Source organism: Falco biarmicus, chromosome 14 (genome assembly GCF_023638135.1).
Source record: "Falco biarmicus isolate bFalBia1 chromosome 14, bFalBia1.pri, whole genome shotgun sequence".
Lineage (NCBI taxonomy): Eukaryota > Metazoa > Chordata > Aves > Falconiformes > Falconidae > Falco > Falco biarmicus.
The window spans coordinates 20979912-21001526 of record NC_079301.1 but is presented as its reverse complement, the minus strand read 5'-3'; the positions used below and the strand labels follow the sequence as shown (position 1 = coordinate 21001526).

At 40.2% G+C, this 21615-nt stretch overlaps 1 protein-coding gene across 1 annotated transcript in view; it reads right to left on the bottom strand.

Annotated features, from left to right (window-relative positions):
* The window catches only part of ABCB7 (ATP binding cassette subfamily B member 7), a 44902-nt gene extending 23866 nt beyond the window's left edge, over positions 1–21036 (bottom strand). Inside the window, exons 1-4 of the mRNA XM_056359479.1 lie at positions 20853–21036; positions 13132–13209; positions 11529–11615; positions 4956–5075 (exon numbers count right to left, since the gene is read on the bottom strand). Coding sequence (XP_056215454.1) covers positions 4956–5075; positions 11529–11615; positions 13132–13209; positions 20853–21011 — 444 coding nt within the window. The 5' untranslated portion in view covers positions 21012–21036. The remainder of the gene's footprint in view (positions 1–4955; positions 5076–11528; positions 11616–13131; positions 13210–20852) is intronic.
* Between the last annotated feature and the right edge of the window lie 579 nt (positions 21037–21615).

Below are 21615 nucleotides of genomic sequence, written 5' to 3'. Positions count from 1 at the left end.
TTCCCCACATTTAACAGCACGTTATACTGTAATGCATCATGCTTAAATGAGTTTAAACATTTTTTTAAATGATTGCACTGTTCAAAGCTGACAATGCATCATCATCTCTATTCCCCTGTGGGACTCCACTACTTTTAAGGCAAACAGTCTTATCTTTCATTTTGCTCTTCCCAGTATTTCTTGTTTAATAAAGATGATGAATTAGTGACAGGCAGAGCCCCAACAAGATAAAACTGGCCTACAGTGAACTCTTCTTCTGTCAATAATTCAATGAGAAACGTTGACATGAAGATGACTGAATTCATCTCTGGACCAATATAAACGTACACATCAACCCCATTTGTGGAAATATAAACAGAAAACTCCATTCCTTTTGGAGGTAAGGCTGCTAAAGGAGGTACGAAACATGGCCCAAAAGAGGGAAGAAGCAACTGGCTTCACGCCTTCTTCAAATTTAATGATGACCTGAAATGTACTTTTTCCACTAAGAGAAAAAAGAATAATAAAAAAAAAATATCTAAAAATACTTTTCACCTGAAACTTCTCAAAAAGCTAACAGTTTCTTAAGGTTTATTGTCATTATCTAACTGCATCTAAGCCCACAAAAAGTGCTCAAAGTCATACATTCATACTTAACTGATCAGATAGATAATTATTATCTTCGCATGTGGACTAAATTTGCACTTGTGCCTTGCCTCCTTAGCCAAACAATTTCGCCTCCTTAGCCAAACAATTTCTTCTCCTGAAACTACCAGAACTAGCAGTCAGCGGAAATACAGATAGTCTGAAAAAGACTTCTCTGGCTCATGAATAACACATGCTTGCTCTGTGACCAAGAGGCCAAAAACCATTACAGGCTGACAGAGGTGACAAGCAATTTTGACATATTCGTATGTTTAATCCAGCTTCTCAGAAACCCGAGCACTTTTTCTTCTTGCGCCACAGAAGAAAAAAGGAAGAAACCAAAAACTAAAGAAGCCTTTTACTATATGTACCCTGGTAGAAAAGACAAAAAAATAGGAGAGGGAATGTGGAAAAAGAAAAAAACCAAATATGTAGAACCTGAGCAGGCTAATCTGTGTGTCTGAAAACACAGATAATGCCTTGCGTACTCCTCTCACCTGTCTTCCTGTTGCATCTTTCAGATCGCACACGTCTAGATAAGCTATAAATATTTAAGGTAAAAATTTAAAGCATGTCATAATACAACAAATCTTCCAAGGAAAAAAAGACCTTACTAGCCCTAGAGCAGACTCCATCCTGTCAGCTCCAAGTCATAAAAAGCCATACAAACAGCTCACTTTGAAGGCTAACAATACTACTAGCAGTTATGTGTAGACAAAAAGGAACAAAAAAATCACAATAATTTGTTCAATGACAGGCAACTGGGCCCCACAAAAGGAGTCAAGACAGATTGTAACTGCAGGCTCTTCAAAAACAGGCTGCACACAAACTGGTTTTTGTTTTGAAATTGAATTTTACTGAACCAGAAGATTTAAAGAGGCAAATTATTTCTCAAGCAGCAGGAGAAGGAAGTATGACTTCCAGCTTTTTTGTGTTTTGTGGGTAAGGAGGCCCAATACAAATGGGTGTGAACTCCTTATTTTCTTCCTGTGGCTGAGGATTTCATAACCTACCTCTCCTTTATGATTCCTCTGGAGTTTTCTTACAATAAGACTGAAGCAAGCCTACAGACTCTGAAAGAGTCACCATCTGGATCTTTTCTTCTAACTGGAAACTTTGCTTTATAAATACAGTGATATAAAACCTCACCAAACTCTGAAGCAATTGGTCAAAAGCCTAACAAAAGTATTTCTTATGGGGAAAGGTAACTAGCAGCAAGCATCCTGATCGCATAGTTCTCTGGTAAAACCCCTAAGGATAAGCAGCCTTTAGACAAAATCCATAATAAGGATGTAAATCCTTCAGATGCAGACAAGTTCATAGTGAACAAAGGAAACAGGCCAGGACTGCAGTGAGGAGAAAGATAGGCTGGCATTCTTGTGCTGACACAACTGCATAGCAAAGTAACTTTAAATAACCGCTTGTGTGGTCTACCAAGTACACTGTAATTAACCTCACAAGCAATCAGAACAAAGGGCTCCCAAATGGGATAATGAGGGAACTACACAGGATTATACATGGTCCAGGCAAGCTACAGGTAAACTAATTTGTCTTTCATTTTCTCTAGGACTAAGTGACCTTTAGTTTGCTCTGAAAGAAAAGCAGATGTTCAGGGCTGAAAGATCTGACAAACTTACTACAGCTCTGTAACAAACCATTGCACGTCAGTTACACCACACTAACTACATGCATACTTAGCACATGCAAAGCATGAAGCAATTTAAGAAAATTTACCCCACAAAAGATGATTAGACATAGCTCAGGTGACGATGGGTAACCTGTTAAATTGCAGTTATTCAAAAATGTTTGAGCTCTAATACAGCTTTGTTACGACAGAAACAGAACAAAGCAAAGAACATTAGCAAAGGATAGCCAGAAGACATCCATGAATTTTTTTTCACTCCAGTCAGTTACATATTCTGTAGAGAACTTGCTATGTGTTTTCCCAATTAAATCCTTGTTTGCCAAAACAAGCATTCTCACAAAACAATTCTGTGGCTGGGCAAAGCTCAACAGGTTTTCTGCTCTGCTTTTGGGAATCTGCTTTGGACATCAGGGCTTCCAGGCCACCTTGAACAGAATCTGAAGTAGGAAATTTAAGAGAACACTTAAGAGACATCCAAACATCCAGTTACTTCCCCAAACAGGAATTAAGTGTCTGTTTTTCTCACAGGGGAAGCATCTCTATCTCCCAGTAGAAATATAATAGCTCTGTATTATACCAAACACAGAGCTTTTTCAAAAGAGTCAGGCATCCTGGACATCAATTTTGTTTTCATTACATCCCAGAAAGCTGCCTGAAACACTGACAGATTACCTAACAGCAAGGTACAATGCTGCCATATGCAGGATTAGATTCTGGATTCATATTCTCCATCATATTTATATAACCCTACAAATTAGGGAAGTGAAGAGCCAGAGGGAGAAATCAAAAAATACAAAAAATTTATTTTAAAATTGCCTTCAGATTATTAGCACTACTACTAAGGGGCTTTAAAAGGAAAGTGAGTTGAAGAATTTTCATATACATCTGCTTAATTTACATCACCAAACCTCAACCACCCAAGCATAGCTTTCTAAAACTACCTGAAAGGGGGGTGTAGTGAGGTGGGGCTTGGTCTCTTCTCCCAAGGAACAAGCCATGGGACAAGAGTAAATGGCCTCGAGTTGCGCCAGGGAAAGTTTAGATGGGATACTGGGAAAAATGTCTTTACCGTAAGGGTGGCCAAGCACTGGGACAGGCTGCCCAGGGAAACAGTGGAATCATCATCCCTGGAGGCATTAAAAGACGTGTTGATGTGGCACTTAGGGACATTGTTTCGTGGTGGCCTTGGCAGTGCTGGGTTAACGGCTGGACTCGATCTTAAAGGTCTTTTCCAACCTAAACGAGTCTGTGATTCTATATAGCCAGCTAAATATTCTTATGACAGCAAGAGCACAATATACAAGGCAAAACACTCCATGCATCTGCATTCTGAGCAGATAGTTTTAAAGTGTGATGGAAGGCATTCCTGTCTGTTTCACACAGGCATACAACAAGGGTGGATGTTTACTTGTACGGACATGCCATATTCTGTATGTCGTCACCTGCACTATCAGCAAAGTCCTGAACAGCAGGACAAACCAAAATATCTATTGAAGGCAGGACCAGCTAGCACCTGATAGATTGCTCATGAGAAAGAGCTGCAGACCAAAAGGCCTTTCCTCTTCAGCTCAAACAAATGAGCACTTTTCCAAGTACTCTTCTTTTAACACCTACATAGCTGAAATTTGTTTCTTTTTTCTTTTCATAACATGGCAATGTTGCTGAATGTTAAGAAGTTGCTAGTACAAGTAGCTTAAGTGCTAAAACTCACTGCTAAGTAGTACCTACTTTAGCTTATCCCAGCAAGATACTAATATTAGCTTTATGTTTGGTAAAAAGTGCCATACTTAGAAGCAACCAGTTGAGACATGTCAATGATATTTACAAAATTTACTTCCAATGTTTTGCAATCAATTTTTTTTCCCAAAAGCAAAAGCTTTTTGCGCAAAGCTAGTATTTGCTCTTCTGAACTATTTCTACAAGATTTGCACTAAATTTGAATTATATCCTCTATAAGTCTGCAGAAAGCTTTTGCATGCCTGTTTCAAATGAATAAATACTAATGTTGTTGCAGGCAAGAATGAGAGATCCTTTCACATAATGAAGTAAAGGTAAGAGCAACCCTCTATTTCATAACCAAAAGAAAAATCATTTGAATGAAAGCATGGTTTGATATAAAAAAATAAGTTATACAGCTTCTTTCACATTAGGATACCAGAGGAGTCCCTGAAACAACAGAAATTACACCATCATCTCACACAGAAATATTAAGAGAAGACTGGAGTTCAAATCCCCCTTCCCATAGCACAGCAAGAGCTGTGAGTAGATACCACCACACTGCTCAAGTTCAGAGTTCACAATGGGCACACAGCCTTGAAGAAATCCTGTTGGACAGATGCAGCATCACACAAGAAGAGAAGATCCATAAGCAACCTTTAACTCACATTTCCCATAACTTATGATGTAAATGATTAATTGGCATTGGAAAATCCTGGACTAAACTAATGTGAGCAATGGAAACAAAAATTCTGGCGGTCACCATCATCTCCCAAACCACACAGATGCATCTCACATGCATACATACCCCATTAAAAAATCCAAGCTATTATTTCTAATGCTATATGCTCCTTATACAGGAAAGACATCTTAAGATTATAAAGCCCTTAAATAATAAAAAAGAACTTTAGTACTTGTATGCACTCCAAATGAAAAGTAACTAACAGTACAATAAAGAATCTGTTCTTACCTTTGCACTCGCTAAAAACCCCAGGGATATGGCTACTCTGGCTCGCAGGTCTGGTCTGTCTTTGGGCCACACATAAGACAACATTGCTCTGATAATCTTTTTGGCATCTATCTCTTTCAGCTATTGGAAAGAACAAACAAAGGCATCACATTATGAAAAGACCCCAGGAAGCAAAATAACAGTATAAATAGGAATGGCTTTTATACATTTGAATCACTTCAGTATTTTATTTGATAGGCAACACACACTTCACAATGTTTGAGACTAGGACTGCATATTAAAATTTCAAGTTATAAGTTTTTAGGTTTACATCCACAACATGCTGTTAAAAAACAGATGACTTGTTCGTAACCCACATGTACTCAACAGTGCAAGTATAGCTGCTGTAAATGGAGCAGAGAGAAAGCCACAATGCACCAGAGCTGAAAACTTCACAGAACAAATAAACCGATCCTTCTTTTTTATCTTCTCAGGATTTCTGTACAAAATGCAAGGGCTTAGTATTTCTTCTTTGGAAGCTGTTTTAACACAGCACAGAAACAATGGGAGGGAAAATGCAAAAATGAAGTAACAAAAAATAAGGCAAAGAGGAAATTTGAAAGGTCTACAATAAACATAAGTAGTCTGGAGAACATTCAGTGAGTGACAATAGAATACAGTATTTAAAAAAAAAAATCACTAGAATTATAGCAACTCACTCTGAAACTGAACACACATGCTGATACATAAATTGAACCAAATACAAATTTCAGCTCAGCTGACTTTGTTGCATTACTACAAACTTAAGCATTTCCAACAATCACTTTCACAGATTTTGGTCATCTTACAAACTTTGCAGGGAAGCAAGAAATACTGCCCATGACTTTTAGGGCATGTTTTCAGGAATCCAAAGACTAGTCCTTCAGTGGGTGCCCAAAGAAGTTATGACTACTAGCAATAAAACTATTATAGTGGCCTTAACTCAGCTTCCAATGTCATTTAAGAGAATGGCCCTTTAAGAGAATTTAAGAGTTGGGTAATCACGCTTCATGAGGCAGAAGATGCATATGGCCACACATTAGCTTAACTGATACACCCATTTTTTAATGAATTCTTCAAATAGGTTCTCCTTCTCCAAACCTCAAATTCTGCTCTAAATAAGGCCACAGTTCTGTTAACAAGTCTTCTTGGGAAACAGAAGGATTTTTGGTGGTGGTGGTGGTGGTTTTGGTTGTTGTACATTTTACAGAAATACAGGTTATTTTCCAGATGGATAGATGTCTGTATCACACTTGACATACAGACTTGAGATACTCACTGAACTCCCAAGCCAAATACATTGTCTGAAGTCTAAACCATTCTACCCAATCAAGAATATCAGCAGTTATGTTACGCAGTAACATACAGCACAAGTATCAATAAGTCATTTTACTGTGTGGCTACCCTGGGGTTAACTTGAAAGATGTGAAGGTTATCTAAAGCTGAAGGGAGGGCAGCAAGTAGCAGCTAATCTCCTCATTTCAGGCGATATTTGGTAGGGGCGGGGGGCAGACATGAACAAAATGTTAGTCCACACCTTTTAAAGATGACTCTTCATTACATAAGTCAGTAGAAAGAGGGAGTTTTACAGTATATTGTAATGTTTCCCTCACTAGATTGTGTACTTAAAATGCTTCCTCCTCGACTTCAAGGATAAAACTAACTAGAATAGAAATTCTCTGTTAAAGGTCCAGTGTGAATGAGCAAGAAAGTGAAGTTCTGTTAAAAGGTAAGATTGCTGAGGCAACCAGGGAAAGCAATCCTATAAATGTAAGCTTTTAAAAGAACCAGAAAATTCATCTCAGTGTTTCTAGTCATAGCTTCAAAGAAAACCAAAGAGTAAGAGATACTGCACTTTGTCAACAATTGCATATGTATTGGAGCATTACATTGCATAAGCAGATTTCAAACAACTTTTAAAATATGGATATACGGAATATTTCTAAGTGAAGAGAGGATGCAAAACTATCTATTGTGTCCTACCCATTCAGGAGATGGAGGTATCTGCTGCAGCATATACGTGAATCTTTCCATTTGGGCCAAGGATATGCATAAACAGCAGTTCAAACATTTGGAAAATACCTTTGATCACCACTTACAGGTTAAAAGGAAGTTGAAAAAAAGAGTTATCACATTAACACAAAAGTGCAACCAGAGCAGTTCTAATTATATGTTGCTATTGGCTAGTCAGACTTCGCACAGAAAAGCTATTAAAAAGAATGAAATACCAGGCTGCAAACAAGGCATCTATTTCCTTTTCTTCATGGCTTAGAATGGTGACAGAAGTAAATCCGTTCAGAAAAAAAGTCAGAAGGCAGCCAGTCCTTTGCCAAAGGCCTTGCAAAGGAACCAGAAGAAAAATCAAAGGAGATGCAAAATGCGCACATATTACATCAAAGTTTACCATGAAATAAATGTTACTGTTGTACAGAAACACGAGTTGAAAATGGTTTAAATATGCAAGTGGCAACATTAAGAATTAAAATGAGCCATCTGTTTAACGGACTCAGGCCTTTTTTGATTCTCTGTGGTATATAAAAAGGTTAAGAGATGCATTTATTTTGCCACCTTTTAAATGGCAGCAATGTTTTATATTTTCTTCCAAGGCCTATTTCTACAGAAATGGAAGGAATGGAAGGCGTATTATAAATCTAATATACCAGGGAGCCAACAAGAAAAGTATTTTCTTCTATTTGAATGCAGCATGTTTTTAAAACACACAACCAAATACTGAAGACTATTTGCAAAGGAATGAGCATTGACCATCTTCCTGTCCCCTCCACCCATCCCATCTAGGTTCTGGACCTTTTAAAATACCTAAAAAGGGGAAATAAAGAGAGCCATCATTTCTCTCCACAATCTCCAAGATTATTGAGTATGGCAAGCATTCACTGGGCTGACCCTGTGACTTTATGGATAAAGCCTGTGCCAGGATGATGAGCTATCAGAAGCCTGATGGAAGAAAACAGTAGTTTGACTTGCATTTAAGCTGTCATTGCTGATGAAGAAAAAAAGACCCAGTTCTGGCTCCCTGTGTACTCACTCGCAAAGCTGTATCATCCTCTTTATTGTACTAGCACAAGCTGTCCTGCATCTGCATGAGGTTATTTTCTAAACCACTAACAGCTTGCTTCCTCCCCTGCTTCTTCCCTTCTTTGCAGCACTCAATTGCACAGTCCCAGCCCATTTCTCACAGCACCTCTGGAGCTGACGAAACACCGTGATGAACTGATTCCATTTATGAAACTGGCAGAAAACTCTTCAGTGTTTGTTGCAGGGTTTCATCTCACTAAAGAGAGTCAGATAAACCCACAAATTCAGTAGCATGAGATGAAGAACGGCTGAGAACAGAACTTACTTCTTTTTTTACAGCATGAGGAATTCAGACTGTTTCAGTCCACAATATACAGCTTGCTGTGAGCGAAGCAGCTGCAGTGGTTTGGGAAGGGAGGGGGAGCTCCCACCAGTTAGACACGTTATTTTCCAGCTAGATCACCTCACACTAGCTGACTAACTGAACATCCTCATATAGCAAAACACCAAGGTGAGGAAGGAGTTAGGATTCTTCTCAGTTGCCTTATCAGCTTAAATAAATGTCAGATGAAGGCCTGAGTTTTCCTTCCAAACTTTGAGAAAAAAAAAAGAAAAAAAAAAGTACTTTGTCTTCTGTCTTTGTACTATCCATCCCTCCACAGAAGGCAAACAATGGCTAGCAAACTAAATAGCAACTGAGTGAAATAGTGGTAGGAGAAGGCTAATTATCAGGGCTCCATCATGACTATCGGTCTTTCCATAAGGAAGTAATATATGTCTGCTTAGTAACAAGTCGGGCCACAGTTTTTATTTCCGTCTATTCTGTGTACAAAAGACTAACACACACAAAAAACCCAAAGGTGGTAAAGAACAATACTGTTTTCAGTTTCAGCATTCAGCACATCAGTCACTGATGCAAGTAAAAATTATTTCATAGAAAACACAGTTGTGTAAGCTTCTCTTCTAGTTACTTGTGAAATGAAAGAACCATGCCCTTCATATTCTGTGTTTACCCTTAGTATTTAGTTCTCTATCCCCTGAATCTGCTATAAACAGGGCAATTTAAAACGTTAGCGCCAAAGTCAGTTTCCAGAATGAACAGGCTGGGCTGTCAAAAAAATTCTGGAAGAGAGAAAGGTGTAATATAGCTGACGTATATCACCTGCAGTTTTCCTGAAAGCACAATCCTAGGGGAAAAGAATTCTCATGTAAATTGGGTGCCAGTACTTTTATGCACCAAATACAAGTGTATGTACACACAAGCACAAGAAATGCACTTGTAACATCCTATTTCCTTCCTTCTATTTTTGCTAAGAACCTCTTGGCTTTTGCACACAATTTTACACTTTTTTTTTTTTTCACTCTTCACTCATTTCACCTCTTTTACAGCTAGTTCTTTCTGCTATCTCCTGGATAATCCCTAACAGCTGAGATTTGTTTAGTTAGACAACAGCCTAACTGACTGTGTCCTATATTAACTACATTATAGCTCCACTTCTTGGAGTAAAAAAGTCAGGGGATTGGCTTGTACAGGAATAGCTGCAAGTACTGGGTGAACAGAGAATGCCACTGGAATATGTACACTGCCTAGCAGACTGAAATATACTCACTGGCATCAAAATTTCTGGCTAACATATTCCCAGTGAGTTTTGATGTTAAGGAACATCCACCATTCCTTAACATTACTAGTGTTTTGGTAAATAGAACCTTCCATTCCATTTCCTTTCTGACCGGAGAAAACTGTAAAATTTAGATTTTTGAATGTTGCCAAACTGTGGACCTTTGAAAAGTAGTAACTCCAAAGAAAATATGATGTTTAAACATGTAATACCTGTAACGATTAAATAGGTTTGCCCTGGAAGTTGCCCATGACATGCAAGAAGTTTCAGCTGAAAAATGTCTGCATTTCAGGAAATAGCTTTTTAAAGAAAGAATAAACAGCCCCTCATGGTATTTTTGAAGATAGGTCAGTTGTAAAGCTGAGTCTGTGACATGGGTTTGCAACTGAATCATATGAGGGTGAGTTCGTACTATGTATAAGCAAAAAAACCTTTTACCTGGAGTTATGAAAAATGAAGTTAGGACAGCAAGCAGGAAACATTCAGCTGATCAACATACCCACGCAAACAGAAATTCTAACAGGAAAAAAACCCCACAAATATTTTAGCCCAACAGATGCATAATCACCAAAGTGACAATACAGGAGATAATACCCTCTCATTCACAGGAGAAATACAACCCATAATAATTACATTCCATAACATATATGATTCGGCTAAACACAAAAGAAGGATAGTCTTCTAGCTGTAACATCTGTTTTGCCTAGGAAATCCTTGAAAGAGCCTATACCTGTTGCAATTAAGGCCTTAAAAATCAGCCTAAAGTTAATGCTACATGCAGAGCCAGTAATACTGCTGATTTCCCCCTGTGCCTTACACAGAAAAGATCACAGATGTTTGTTAAAACAAGCTGCATGTACTTTAGGTTATGAAATTCCCTCTTACTACCAAAGCACAAATTTTGGTAGCATGTCTCCTGACTTCTGCCTGTAGCACCAACAGGTTTGGATTCAAGGAAGGGACAACTCAGATCAAAATTTAAGAGGAAATCCTAGCTTTAACGCCTCAGTTTCTTGACAAATGAGGCTGTAAGGAAAGACCTCATCAGAACAGTTGAGCAAACCAGCCCAGAAAGACCTGAATTCTGCACTGAAATTTCAATTTGTCATCAACGTGGTCTTCACTAGTTTTAGGAAAACCCCAGCCAAGACTGGACAAGTTATAACCATCACACACAATCATTCTGCAAATACACAAAGCATCAGAAGTAAGTTTGCAAAGGAAGTGAGCAAATTAAACTTAATAAACTCAGGTGCTCTGATTCTGCAAATTTAATCATGCAAGTTTATACTGTGTTGTTTCAACCAAAAGCTTCCCTTGTCTTCTAACTGTAATCACTTGGTCTAATAAAAGATACTACTTCTCCTTACATACCTATCATAATTATTTTAAGATGTGCTTCCTGAACATAGAGTCAAAAATATATCAATTAACATTAAATCCAACTAAAAATATATGCAGTTTAATTACTTCTCCCCTTCTCTGCTTCAAGTGCCATTTTACCAACTGAAGCACTAACTTGTATCCACAAGCTGCTTTCTAATATCCTGAATGTCAAGTCACAGGGATATATTAGTCACAAACAAGAATAACAAATACAATAGATTACAATGGAACATACTTTCAATGAAAAAAATCCACTATAATGCAGGCCAATTTCAAAGGAGTGTGTGACACCAAGACTGCATTTTTAATAAACAACTGAAACACTTCAGCACAGTTGTTATTGTGTGATTAAAACAGTATCTACTCCACTACAGTATTCACATACCTACCAATACAGTTTTTGACAAGTTGTTGCTTGGGGTCATCAGCTTTGGAGTTTTTTTGGGGGGTGGGGAAAGTTGCTCACAGTTTTTATTTAAAAAGCAATAGAAGCAATAGTAATTAAGCAATTTTTTACCCCTTCCTTTGGATCTGTGTGAAGCCCTCCACCTGCATGACCATGCCAACACATTCTCTTTTCTATCAGTCGCCACCTCGGGAGGATCTGTGTGAAAATGAAAAGTCAATTTGCAAGAGCCTCAGGAAACAAGCATGTGAAAGCCAACAGAAAGAAGAACTACTGGTCTGTTTTCCCTCCCTCATTCTCCAACTGTATTGGCTTGCTTTAATAAAAGATACTGCCTCTCTCTAAAAACCTTGCCTTGCTTAAGGAAACAATATTAAGAAAGGGACTATAAATCCAGCAGTATAGTAAAGAGCATGTTCCAAGTAGCCAGGAGGTAAACAAAGCCTTATATATTTTAGTTAAAAGGATACCTAAGAACTGAAAAATGGACTGCAGAACATAGAAAAGAAATTAAAGTTTTGGAGGATAACCATACTCAAGCACATTAATATATAGAGTGCAACACATTTAATCAGCAATACTCTTTCCATGTATGTAAAGAGTAACTTCACTTGGGGGCAAAATAAAGAGATAAATACGCTTCACACTTTTTCCTATCAGGATGAGAATGGCCTAGTGGCACCGTACAACAGGTAAAAGTTAACCCATTTGAGAGCCCCTGCTGCAATCCATATACAGGTGCAGTTAGGAAAAGATCCTGCTTTTTTTACAAAAAATGCTCACTTCTCTTAGCACATGGCCAAGATTCCCTGCTAAATACATACAGATAAAATTTCTGTATTAATGCACGCAGATATACTAAAAAATAGTAACTCACTACCACTAGGTGTTTCTCCAAGTTCAATTTCAAAGTGCCTACCACAAACAATGGACATGTTAAAGCTTTTCAAAAACAGTCTGCATTTTGTTTAAAAGATTTGCTACATGCTGACAATTTCTGGGTTCAAGCCATGCAAAAGCCCTTTAGGAATCCTGTTTTATGATATGGTTTGATAGCGCACCTCAGGGTTTCCTAAAGCAGAATTTCACTTTTCATGTATTAAAGAAAAACATTATAAACCCCAATCTAAGTAGATTTCATGCTTTGAAGTTCCAAGGACTCTCAAAAGATTTTAGCTGCTTAAGTTGGTTCTGATTCTAATAACAAAAACGCTCAAAAAACAAGACAAATACATTTCCTAGCTTCATTCAAGCAAAGTGTGTAACTTTGAAATGTGTCATAATTATTCCATGAACAGTATAAATTGCATCTTCCTTATGTTTACATTAGTGTTAAGGCAAGCAGACCTCATATGAGTAAGCGCCTGACATCCTGGCACTCAGAATGATGAGAATAAATTTTCACTGTTTCTTGATATTCCACAACCTAAGCAGAATTTTGAAGTAATAAAGCCCTACATACTCAAGGAAAACTCACAGCTTTCTATGCATTGGTATGCATGACAACATGAATCTAAGTGTCAACACACAAAACCTACATTTTTAAGAACTCTTCTAAGTTACTGTATTATTATTCATTTCTAGAGATTCAAAAAGATTCTTGAGGAGTGTGCAATAGTCTGAAGCTTTTAAACAGCAGATTAAACTGTAAGATGCTCCAAGGGCTTGAATTTCCTCTGACCTGCAAGTAGGAAGAAAAAAAATTTATACCTACCTCTGAAGCCTCTAAAAACGGCCTTGAATAATCCCCTCGCAGACTGTGCCATGATCTTTGCTTGCAGACTGGCGGAATCTACAGAATAAAAACGTGGAGGGGAAGTAAAAATGGAGTCATGCAGAACATGTACTTCACATACAGCGAATATTCATCTAGTTTATGTAAACAAGCATAACATGAAAACAAGGTTTTGATTTTTAACAACTGACCACGGAAAAACTGGCGGGGAGCAGCTGTAAAATAAATTACACTCAACTATTAAAACTGCTGAGTGACAGTGACTCTTTCCCCTCCCTGAATCCCCACTCCCATCAGACTTTGTTTCTCTTGTACCACTAAAGCCCAAAGTTTTCCCTTTTCTCTCATTTAATTTTCTCCCAGGTTGTCTTCTGACTTCTTTCAAATATTCTTTCGCTCTATTTTTCATTAGGAAATGCTATTCTTATGCTTATAGGTTCTGCCGTATTCAATTCCTCTTAGCTCAGCTCATGCCATGCTCGTCTCACAGACCACGAGGCTAATCAAAGCTACGTGTCCCAACTGGGAAGCACTGGCACTATCAGAAATCAGAGCACAGCTGACTACAAGTTTTAGGTAGGCAGGACACAAGATACCCACTATCCACATCTCCATCAGTGCATCTTTTCATAGATACACTGCTAGGCACCAACTGTAGCATGCTTTACATGTTACATTGAAAGAAATTAATTTTCCATAAGAGTTTCAAAGGACCATTTATTTTCCTTATTAGATGGACTAGCTGGCAGTGCTTCCCCAGTGGCAAAACAGGGACCTCCCTTTTGGTTAGCAAAAATGGTGCCACATCATCTCTGACACATTCAATATTAAATCTTTTACTGCTCTGTTGCAATATTAACCATACACCTCACATTATATAAAAATCACTACCACAGAGCAAACTAGTGAAAGCACTGCTCATCAGCCCACGGCAAAGGACAAATGCCAAAAAGGGAAAAAAAAAGCCAAACCTGATCATAAGAAAGGGTATTTTAAACCTTGACAAACAGCCATGCTGTCGTATATTTTATACCTTGCTTTGAATGTTCCTTTGCTCTTAAGACACATACTTAAGACACATACTGCAAGTTGTGATTTAGTCATTTTTAAGAAAATGAAGATCATTCCCCCACAAGTCACCACATGGGACCTGCTTATTGCAAACATTTCCATTATATGACACACAGAAACCAGCAAACATTACAATTATACATTTTGCACTTTGTAAAGCTAACTGGCCCGGATGAACTATCCTGATGCTTCCAAGACCTGGGTTAAATTAAAGAGCTCCATTTATAAGGCACTCCATTGTAGATACACTCATAACTTCACAGTTTCACGTCAGCACAGAGGATTCCGTCTAAACTAATATGCTCTCCTTATAAACAGTGAGATAAACAGAAAATACAAGGGAAAAAGAGAAAGACTTCAAGATGCCTCAGCACATCCCAGGTTACTGTAAATTAATGTAATCATTACAAAGGCATGGTTATTTTGGATAACATCAACATGCAAGAGGAGGAGTAAGCACTCCTAGCAGTAACTACTACCGTGGCACCTGGGAAGTGTCTAGAACCCAACACCAAATTAAATTGTACCACCAATACGAAAGGCAGCAGTGTTCTTTAATTCCACAAAGGCAGTTACATCAATACAACTCTACCTGCTTCACCAGTCACAGGCCATTCAGAAGTAGGGATTATATGATGACAATGTAGAATTTATAGCAGAGACAAGATCCAGGGTGAGAGGCTTAATACCAGCAAGTCCTACATTCATACCAATGAGATTGAGTTCCTGTCTCATACAGCCTAGAGTGCAGTCAGTATATTGAAACGCTCAGCATATTTACGCCAGCATTTATACTTCCTTAAACACATCATGCCAATAAAAGACTGTTAAGACACCATGCCAAAGTGAAGTTTAGGAGCTGATGAACCACTACTCACAACTATGCTTTGGCTTCTCTTAAGACAACACAGCTGGAACCTCTCGTGAGCAGTGCCATTCTCTCCTGCTTGGCCTTGCAAGAAAAAAAAAAATCTTGAGTACTGTAAGAACTGAAATCCAGGTATTCAACTCTGAATGCATTTTGCTGTTGTTGTTGTATATTCCTAGCACATGGGAGTACACAACTGATGCTCCAACAGCTATCAGAAAGAAACTAGTTACTGTTTTTCTAGAATGTACTCATAGGACATGGTAAAAATATTTTACTAATAATTCATATCCTTTGACCCCAGAGCTGGCAGAGCTCTCTTCTGCCTGACACAGGAGACAAACACCATCAAAAGAACAACTTCTATTGAAACACCAGCAAACCCGGTCTCAATCGCTGCATTAGACTACCTGCTTGACTGAAGCTATGAACTGTCATAGGGTTAAGAGATGAATACAGCAAAAAGATGAAAAGATATAAAAAAGAAAAGATTTTTATAAGAAAAGATTTTTTCTTATAAAAAATAAGAAAACCTGTTCTTATTTCCAGTCTTTAGCCTGGAAGACTGGAGGTTTCAGTCCTCTCCTAGGCTCCTGCTAAAACCCAAGTCTCAGCAAAGAAATAAAGAATTAAACAAGGTGAACAATTTATTTCACTGATAAATCCTCCAGCCATCACAGTATTATTAACAAAAATGCCCAAATGAGTCCAACTGAAGCTTACGCTGTCACTCTCTGCAATTCCTGCGGGCAGACTTGGGACTCCACTTTCCCTCATTACAACTCTTTCCCAAGAGATTTAAGACTACAAAGGAAAGGCATACTTGAACCTTCTCTGCAACACATAAAAGTAGCAGGTTATTGCTTTAAAGGAGCAGGAGCAAGTCCTGCTTATTTCTCAGTTTAAGAAATTATGCAGGGAACTTTAATTCTGGCATTTCCAAACTTCTGAATGCCTGACTCTGCACCATTATGTTCTTTTAATGTATTTTTGGATATGATTCTATATACTCTAAAGGATGAAACAGATGTCTAGTACTGATTGCACATAAAAGTCATATTGCTAAAGTGTCATGACTGTTGGTGGTAGTTTAAATACTATAAATGCAAACAAACAACAGGGATTAAACACATTTGCGCAAGGTCAAATCCACACTTAGAAGCTTCTCTCTGGAATATATTATGTACCATTCCAGACATACTGCACTAACCTAATGGGGATGATTTTGTGTTTTTTTAAAAAATAACTGTAACAGAAAAGATAACTGAAGGTGGGGTCCAAGTACCTGTGAAGTATTCCAGTCCCAGTGTTAATTTTGCTTAGTTTGCAAGGCAAGAAAAGATTAATAGGAAAGAGCAGAGGAAGATCAGAGAAAAGGTGAAAATATTCTGCTACAAATATAAACTGTCACCAATATGAACAATACAAACTTCACTGGAGTTACATATAACAACGGCCAATGTGCAATTGCTCCGTACACATAGATGAATGCGTACAGAGCAAATGAAACCAAGAAGGTTAACAAATAGATACCTTAAGGAGTCTTCCCCATAACATCTTACTAACATACCCTCACGTTTGGCTTGTTTTGGTACAACACGTCTCAATGGCAGAGGAGAAAACCCACACAGCATCACAGCAGACACCCCAGTGTACCACAGCACCACTGCTACAGGGAGTGTTGCTTACCCTGTGCCCCCCCTGTATTTCCCAAATTACTTTCAGATCAAATTCCCATAGTTCCATCTGTTCTACTTCATTATATAACCTCCCTTGCAACATTTTTCAGTATTATTAGATGTCCATTTTTATAGACAGACACATGGGACTGCTGATCTGCTCAGCAGTAATGCTTCCTCTATAATGGAATTTTGAAAATTCAAGGAATTTCAAATACTCCGTTACAAAGCATGTATCTGTCAGTGAAGACTGTTGACTAACGGTGACTGTTGATTAACAGTTCCCATGCATCAAGCTGTTCAACTACACCATCAAAATCTAGAGAAGAGAATTTAGCAATGCACGCAGACATGTGAAATGATGCCTTGGACAATAAACATCAGTATAATTTCACAGAACGGTCCAAGCTTCAGGTAAAAAAGAAAAGAAAGGCAAAATAGAAATACATTTAATGAAAATACCTGAAATTTCTTTTACAACCACTTCCAGAGAAAGGGATATTATTAAATTATGCAGAAGAACATGCTCTTTATCACGTCATGTGGCAGCTGGAAGGGCAAGATAATGCAAGGGGAAAAAAAAAAAAAGTATTTTTTACCATTACACTTGCAGCATTTTACAAAGCCCCGCTTTCTACCACTGCCAACATCCTCTCTGAAAGAAACCCCTCAGTGTATTTCTTAGCTTATACGGAACCTAGTAAAATAATTATCGTTAGTTAAAAGCTGTTGGACCTTTTCAGTCAAATGCTATTTTCCTTCCATTTAAGTTGTAGATCGAATAGAATTTGCCATTGCTTTTATTTTGGATGCGGGCAAACTGTTCTACAAAAAAACCCTAAGCTTCCTAGAAAAAAAAATAGTCTTTGCTTGGTTACTTTTCAGAGTTCAACAAGCAGGCCACATCCAACTTGCCAATTCTTTCTATCACTACCCAGCAGAGATCCTAAATTCAAAATATGAGTTCTGACATAACGAACCCCTGCCTACTCCAACCACAGGAAGGTAAACTGAAGGAGCGACACTTACGGAAATGCAAACTGATCTCAATATCAATAAATGGCATCTGATCACAGTTCTGCAATATTTACGGCACCTGTTTTTCCCCTCCATAAATTTAGCTATTTTCCTTTCCAGGATATAAATGTTACATGTCTTGTTACTCAGAAAAGCAAGATTCTAATCAAAACCAGTGAAAAACGAAAAATGTAAGTGTGAGGGGAAAAAATAGATCTGTAATGCAACAGTACCTAAACAACTCTACTATATTTGAATCTCATTGTACTAACTGCCATAGAAAATACATACACTGTATTATAAGACAATTTAACAATTCCAAGCTTAAAAAAAAACAACTTACAGCCAACATGAGACAATGAAGACAGGGGGATCAAGTACTGCATGGATACAAAGCAGAGTAGAAGGATGACAGGCAAGTGTTTGAAATGACCTTTTTCAAAAAGAATGGTTGGTAACTTTGCTGTTATGGTCGTATTTCACCAGAGCTTTTCCTTCCTTTAATCACACTTTTTCCCACAAGTTAAGCTGCGGCTATAGTGTTTACCAGCCTGAGCTGTACAAGGCAGAGCTCCTGAACGACACAGCTACGCTGCCGCAAGCCTCTGCTATTTGCGTAGTTACAGCAATAAAAGCTGAACTGTGCTTGTACACTTGATTTTACTCACAAAAATAATTTTACTACAGCAGTAAGAAGCACCATGCTGCTGGTATAACAATGTCACCTGAGGTGCGCCCTCCCAGGGAGGCCCTTACCATTTAGGAACACTTCGGGGAAGACATGCCAGTAAAGCCAACTATCTGGATTTCACAAGTGTTTGGGTCCCACCAGTCTCCCATTCCACGTGAGATTAACAGGCTGGATCATGGGTATTTATTTCACATTTACTGCCTTTGCTTATATTCAACAACCTAGTGCAAAATCTAACCCATATTTGATACCTAGAATATAAAGGTAACCTAAGAGCTTTTTCATGTGCTAAAAGAATATATACTAAGATGTGTCATCACACAGTAGCCTGGAGGCTTTCACGAGAACACGTGCTATAAAACACTACTTTCATTAAACCTTATTCCCAGATGACTGTGAAGCACACTGCTTAGGACTGCAGCAAACAAATTTGTTTTAAATGCAAACCCAGGTGTATTTCTTTGATTTTTTAGTATCTATAAAAACTTTCAGAATAAGCCCACTAAAAATATTTAAGAGTCCTCATTAGTGTATAAACATAGCACAATAACTAAACAACAAACTAAAACAGGATGCACATACCCGCTTCCAAAAGATTTTTTAAATGCTGAACTGCCTAATTTATAAAAAAAAAAATATCAGTGGCTAGTCACTCTGAAATACAGCCTGCTGAAGTGTCTAGCCAACTGCTGACAGTCACTTCTGTTAATGTCGGCACAATATTTCTTGACCTAGCTGAAAAATCAAGGGGGGGGGGGGGGGGGGAGGGAGCAAAACGGAAACTCAAATCACCAGACAGTGCATTTTTCCTGTCAGCAAATTTAATGACATGTTAAAAAAAAAAATATCATGTGAACTAGTCCCAACATTTTAAAGGACATTACAACCAAAAACTCCAGAACAGTAAGCTTGAGCCTCCTGCCAGATAATAATAAATGACATTTGCACAACACACATAAAACATGTTGCCCATTTGTCATAATGTGGTACAAAGTTTTTATATAACAAAACCTAAGATCTTGCTCGTGCATTTAATGAATTCTAATTTTCATTCAAATACAGCTTGATGCAGAAGTGAAGCAAAAATGTATCACCAGACTGTAAAAAAAGAAATGCATAATTGTCCACTTTCTAACACAGATGTGCCTAGAAACTAAAAGGCCAAAGAGACGAGCGCATATATATACTACAGACATCGCCTCAGCTTTCTAGTTCAGAAAATCTGGTGCTTAGCAACATGTGGCAATTAAAACTTATCAGCAAGGATGATAATAAAAACATTCAAAAGGAAAACAGGACTATAATTAATACGTCTATACATCACCATGATAACATTGTTGCTTACTCACTAACATCTGAAATATGTTTCCAGGAACATCGGACAATACTGAGTAGCCTGATGTATTTCAATGTCTCCAAACACATGGGAGAAACACTTTATCTGTGTCACCTTCAACTCCCAGCTTCTTGTCTTGCACAGGTTTCAAAACTAAAACCCCCAAACTGGACTGCTTCAGTCCTGCTCATCCCATCTAACCCAGTGAGTAACATGAACCTGACCGCAGTCTATGACAGAATTCTGTCTGTCAGGGGCAACTAATCAAGGCGGATGACAATGAAAACTAGTCACAAACAGTGGTACTCTGGAGGGGAAAAAAGAAGAAACCAAAAAAGGTTATTATCACACAGTAATAATAACCATCTGGGAGTTTATGGGAAGTTCATCCGGCTCAATCTTTGAGACACACTTCCTTCATTCACTCTGAAAAATGCATAAGTATTGTCAAAGGCTAGACTTACTCAATTTGAGACACGTACTCAATTCTTTACTTGTAACAAAAAAATCATTCACTGGAACGTGTTACAGCCTTCCACTGCTGACAGAAAGAATTCAAATTCCCATTTCTTTTCCCTACATAACGGCAAAATTAGCTGTCAGCATAAGTTATCCTCTACACAATGTTCAGCGCCCGTGCGAAGGCATTTCTGTAACGCTGGCCCACGGACAGCTGATCGGAGGCGGCGCAGGCGGAGGGACGGTGCCCCGAACACGGCACAAGGGGGGCAGCTCCGGCCTGCAGCCGCCCGGAGTCCCTCCAGGAAGGCTGCATGAGGCGAGCCGCGCCACGGCCCCCCGGCCGCTCTGCGGGGGCTCCCTCAGCTGCTCTGCGGGGGCTCCCCCGCCCGGCCCGACCACCGGGGTCGGCCCCGGCAGCCCCCGGGCCCCGACAGCCGGGCGAGGTACGGACGGCGCAGGCCGCCCCGCAGGGCTCCAGGGGCAGCAGCGGGGCCCGACGCCCCTCCTCAGCCCCTCACCGCCCGCCCCCGGCGCCCTCCGCCGCCCTGCCCTTGCCGGGCCGGCGTCCCCACGCACCTGGCCGCTCCCCGGGGCCCGCTGCCGCCCGCTCCCCGCCAGCCAGCCGTGCGCGCAGGCGGCGGCGGCCGCCGGAGGCCGCAGCAGGGCGAAGGCCAGCAGCCGCCGCTTGAGGGACCCGACTGCCGCCAGGCTGCGCGGAGCCCCCAGCAGCGCCATCTTGCGCGGGGCGGAGCAGAGGATTGTGGGACGCCGGCGGACCCGCTGGGAGGAGCGGCGGGGCGGGACCGCGCTCCCGGCCCGGCCGCGCGGAGGAGAGGGCGGGGCGCGTCGCCATGGCAACACCGCCCGCCGGGGCCGCCCGGTGTGGCGGGAGGGCGCGGGGGCTGCCCCCGTCCTGCCCCGCCGCGCTGAGGGGGCGGCCGCCTCCCGGTACGGCTAGGCCGCGGCCTCTGGCGCTCCCGAGCCGGCACCTCCTCGGGGCGGTTCTCGCTCCGGCGGTACCGGTAATGTGGAGAAATCGGGGTGGTGAAACAGGGGGGCCCGCATCCCAAACCACGAACTGCCAGCGCCGCTCACACAGGGCAGCGGCGCCATGAACATGGCGGCACTTCGGCATACAGTCTGTGTTGCTCAGTCGGGCGCTCTCCCAAGGTGCCGTTAGTGCTCTCGCCTTCCCCACGGGCGGCTGGACCCCGGGGTGGCTGCCGGCGCAGAGCCCGAGCGGGCGTGGGTCCCTGCCGGTGCCCTGAGCTGGGGCGCAGGCCTCGGCCCGCAGCGCCGGAGCGAAGCTGTGCCCAGATGGCACAGGGCATGGCTCCGC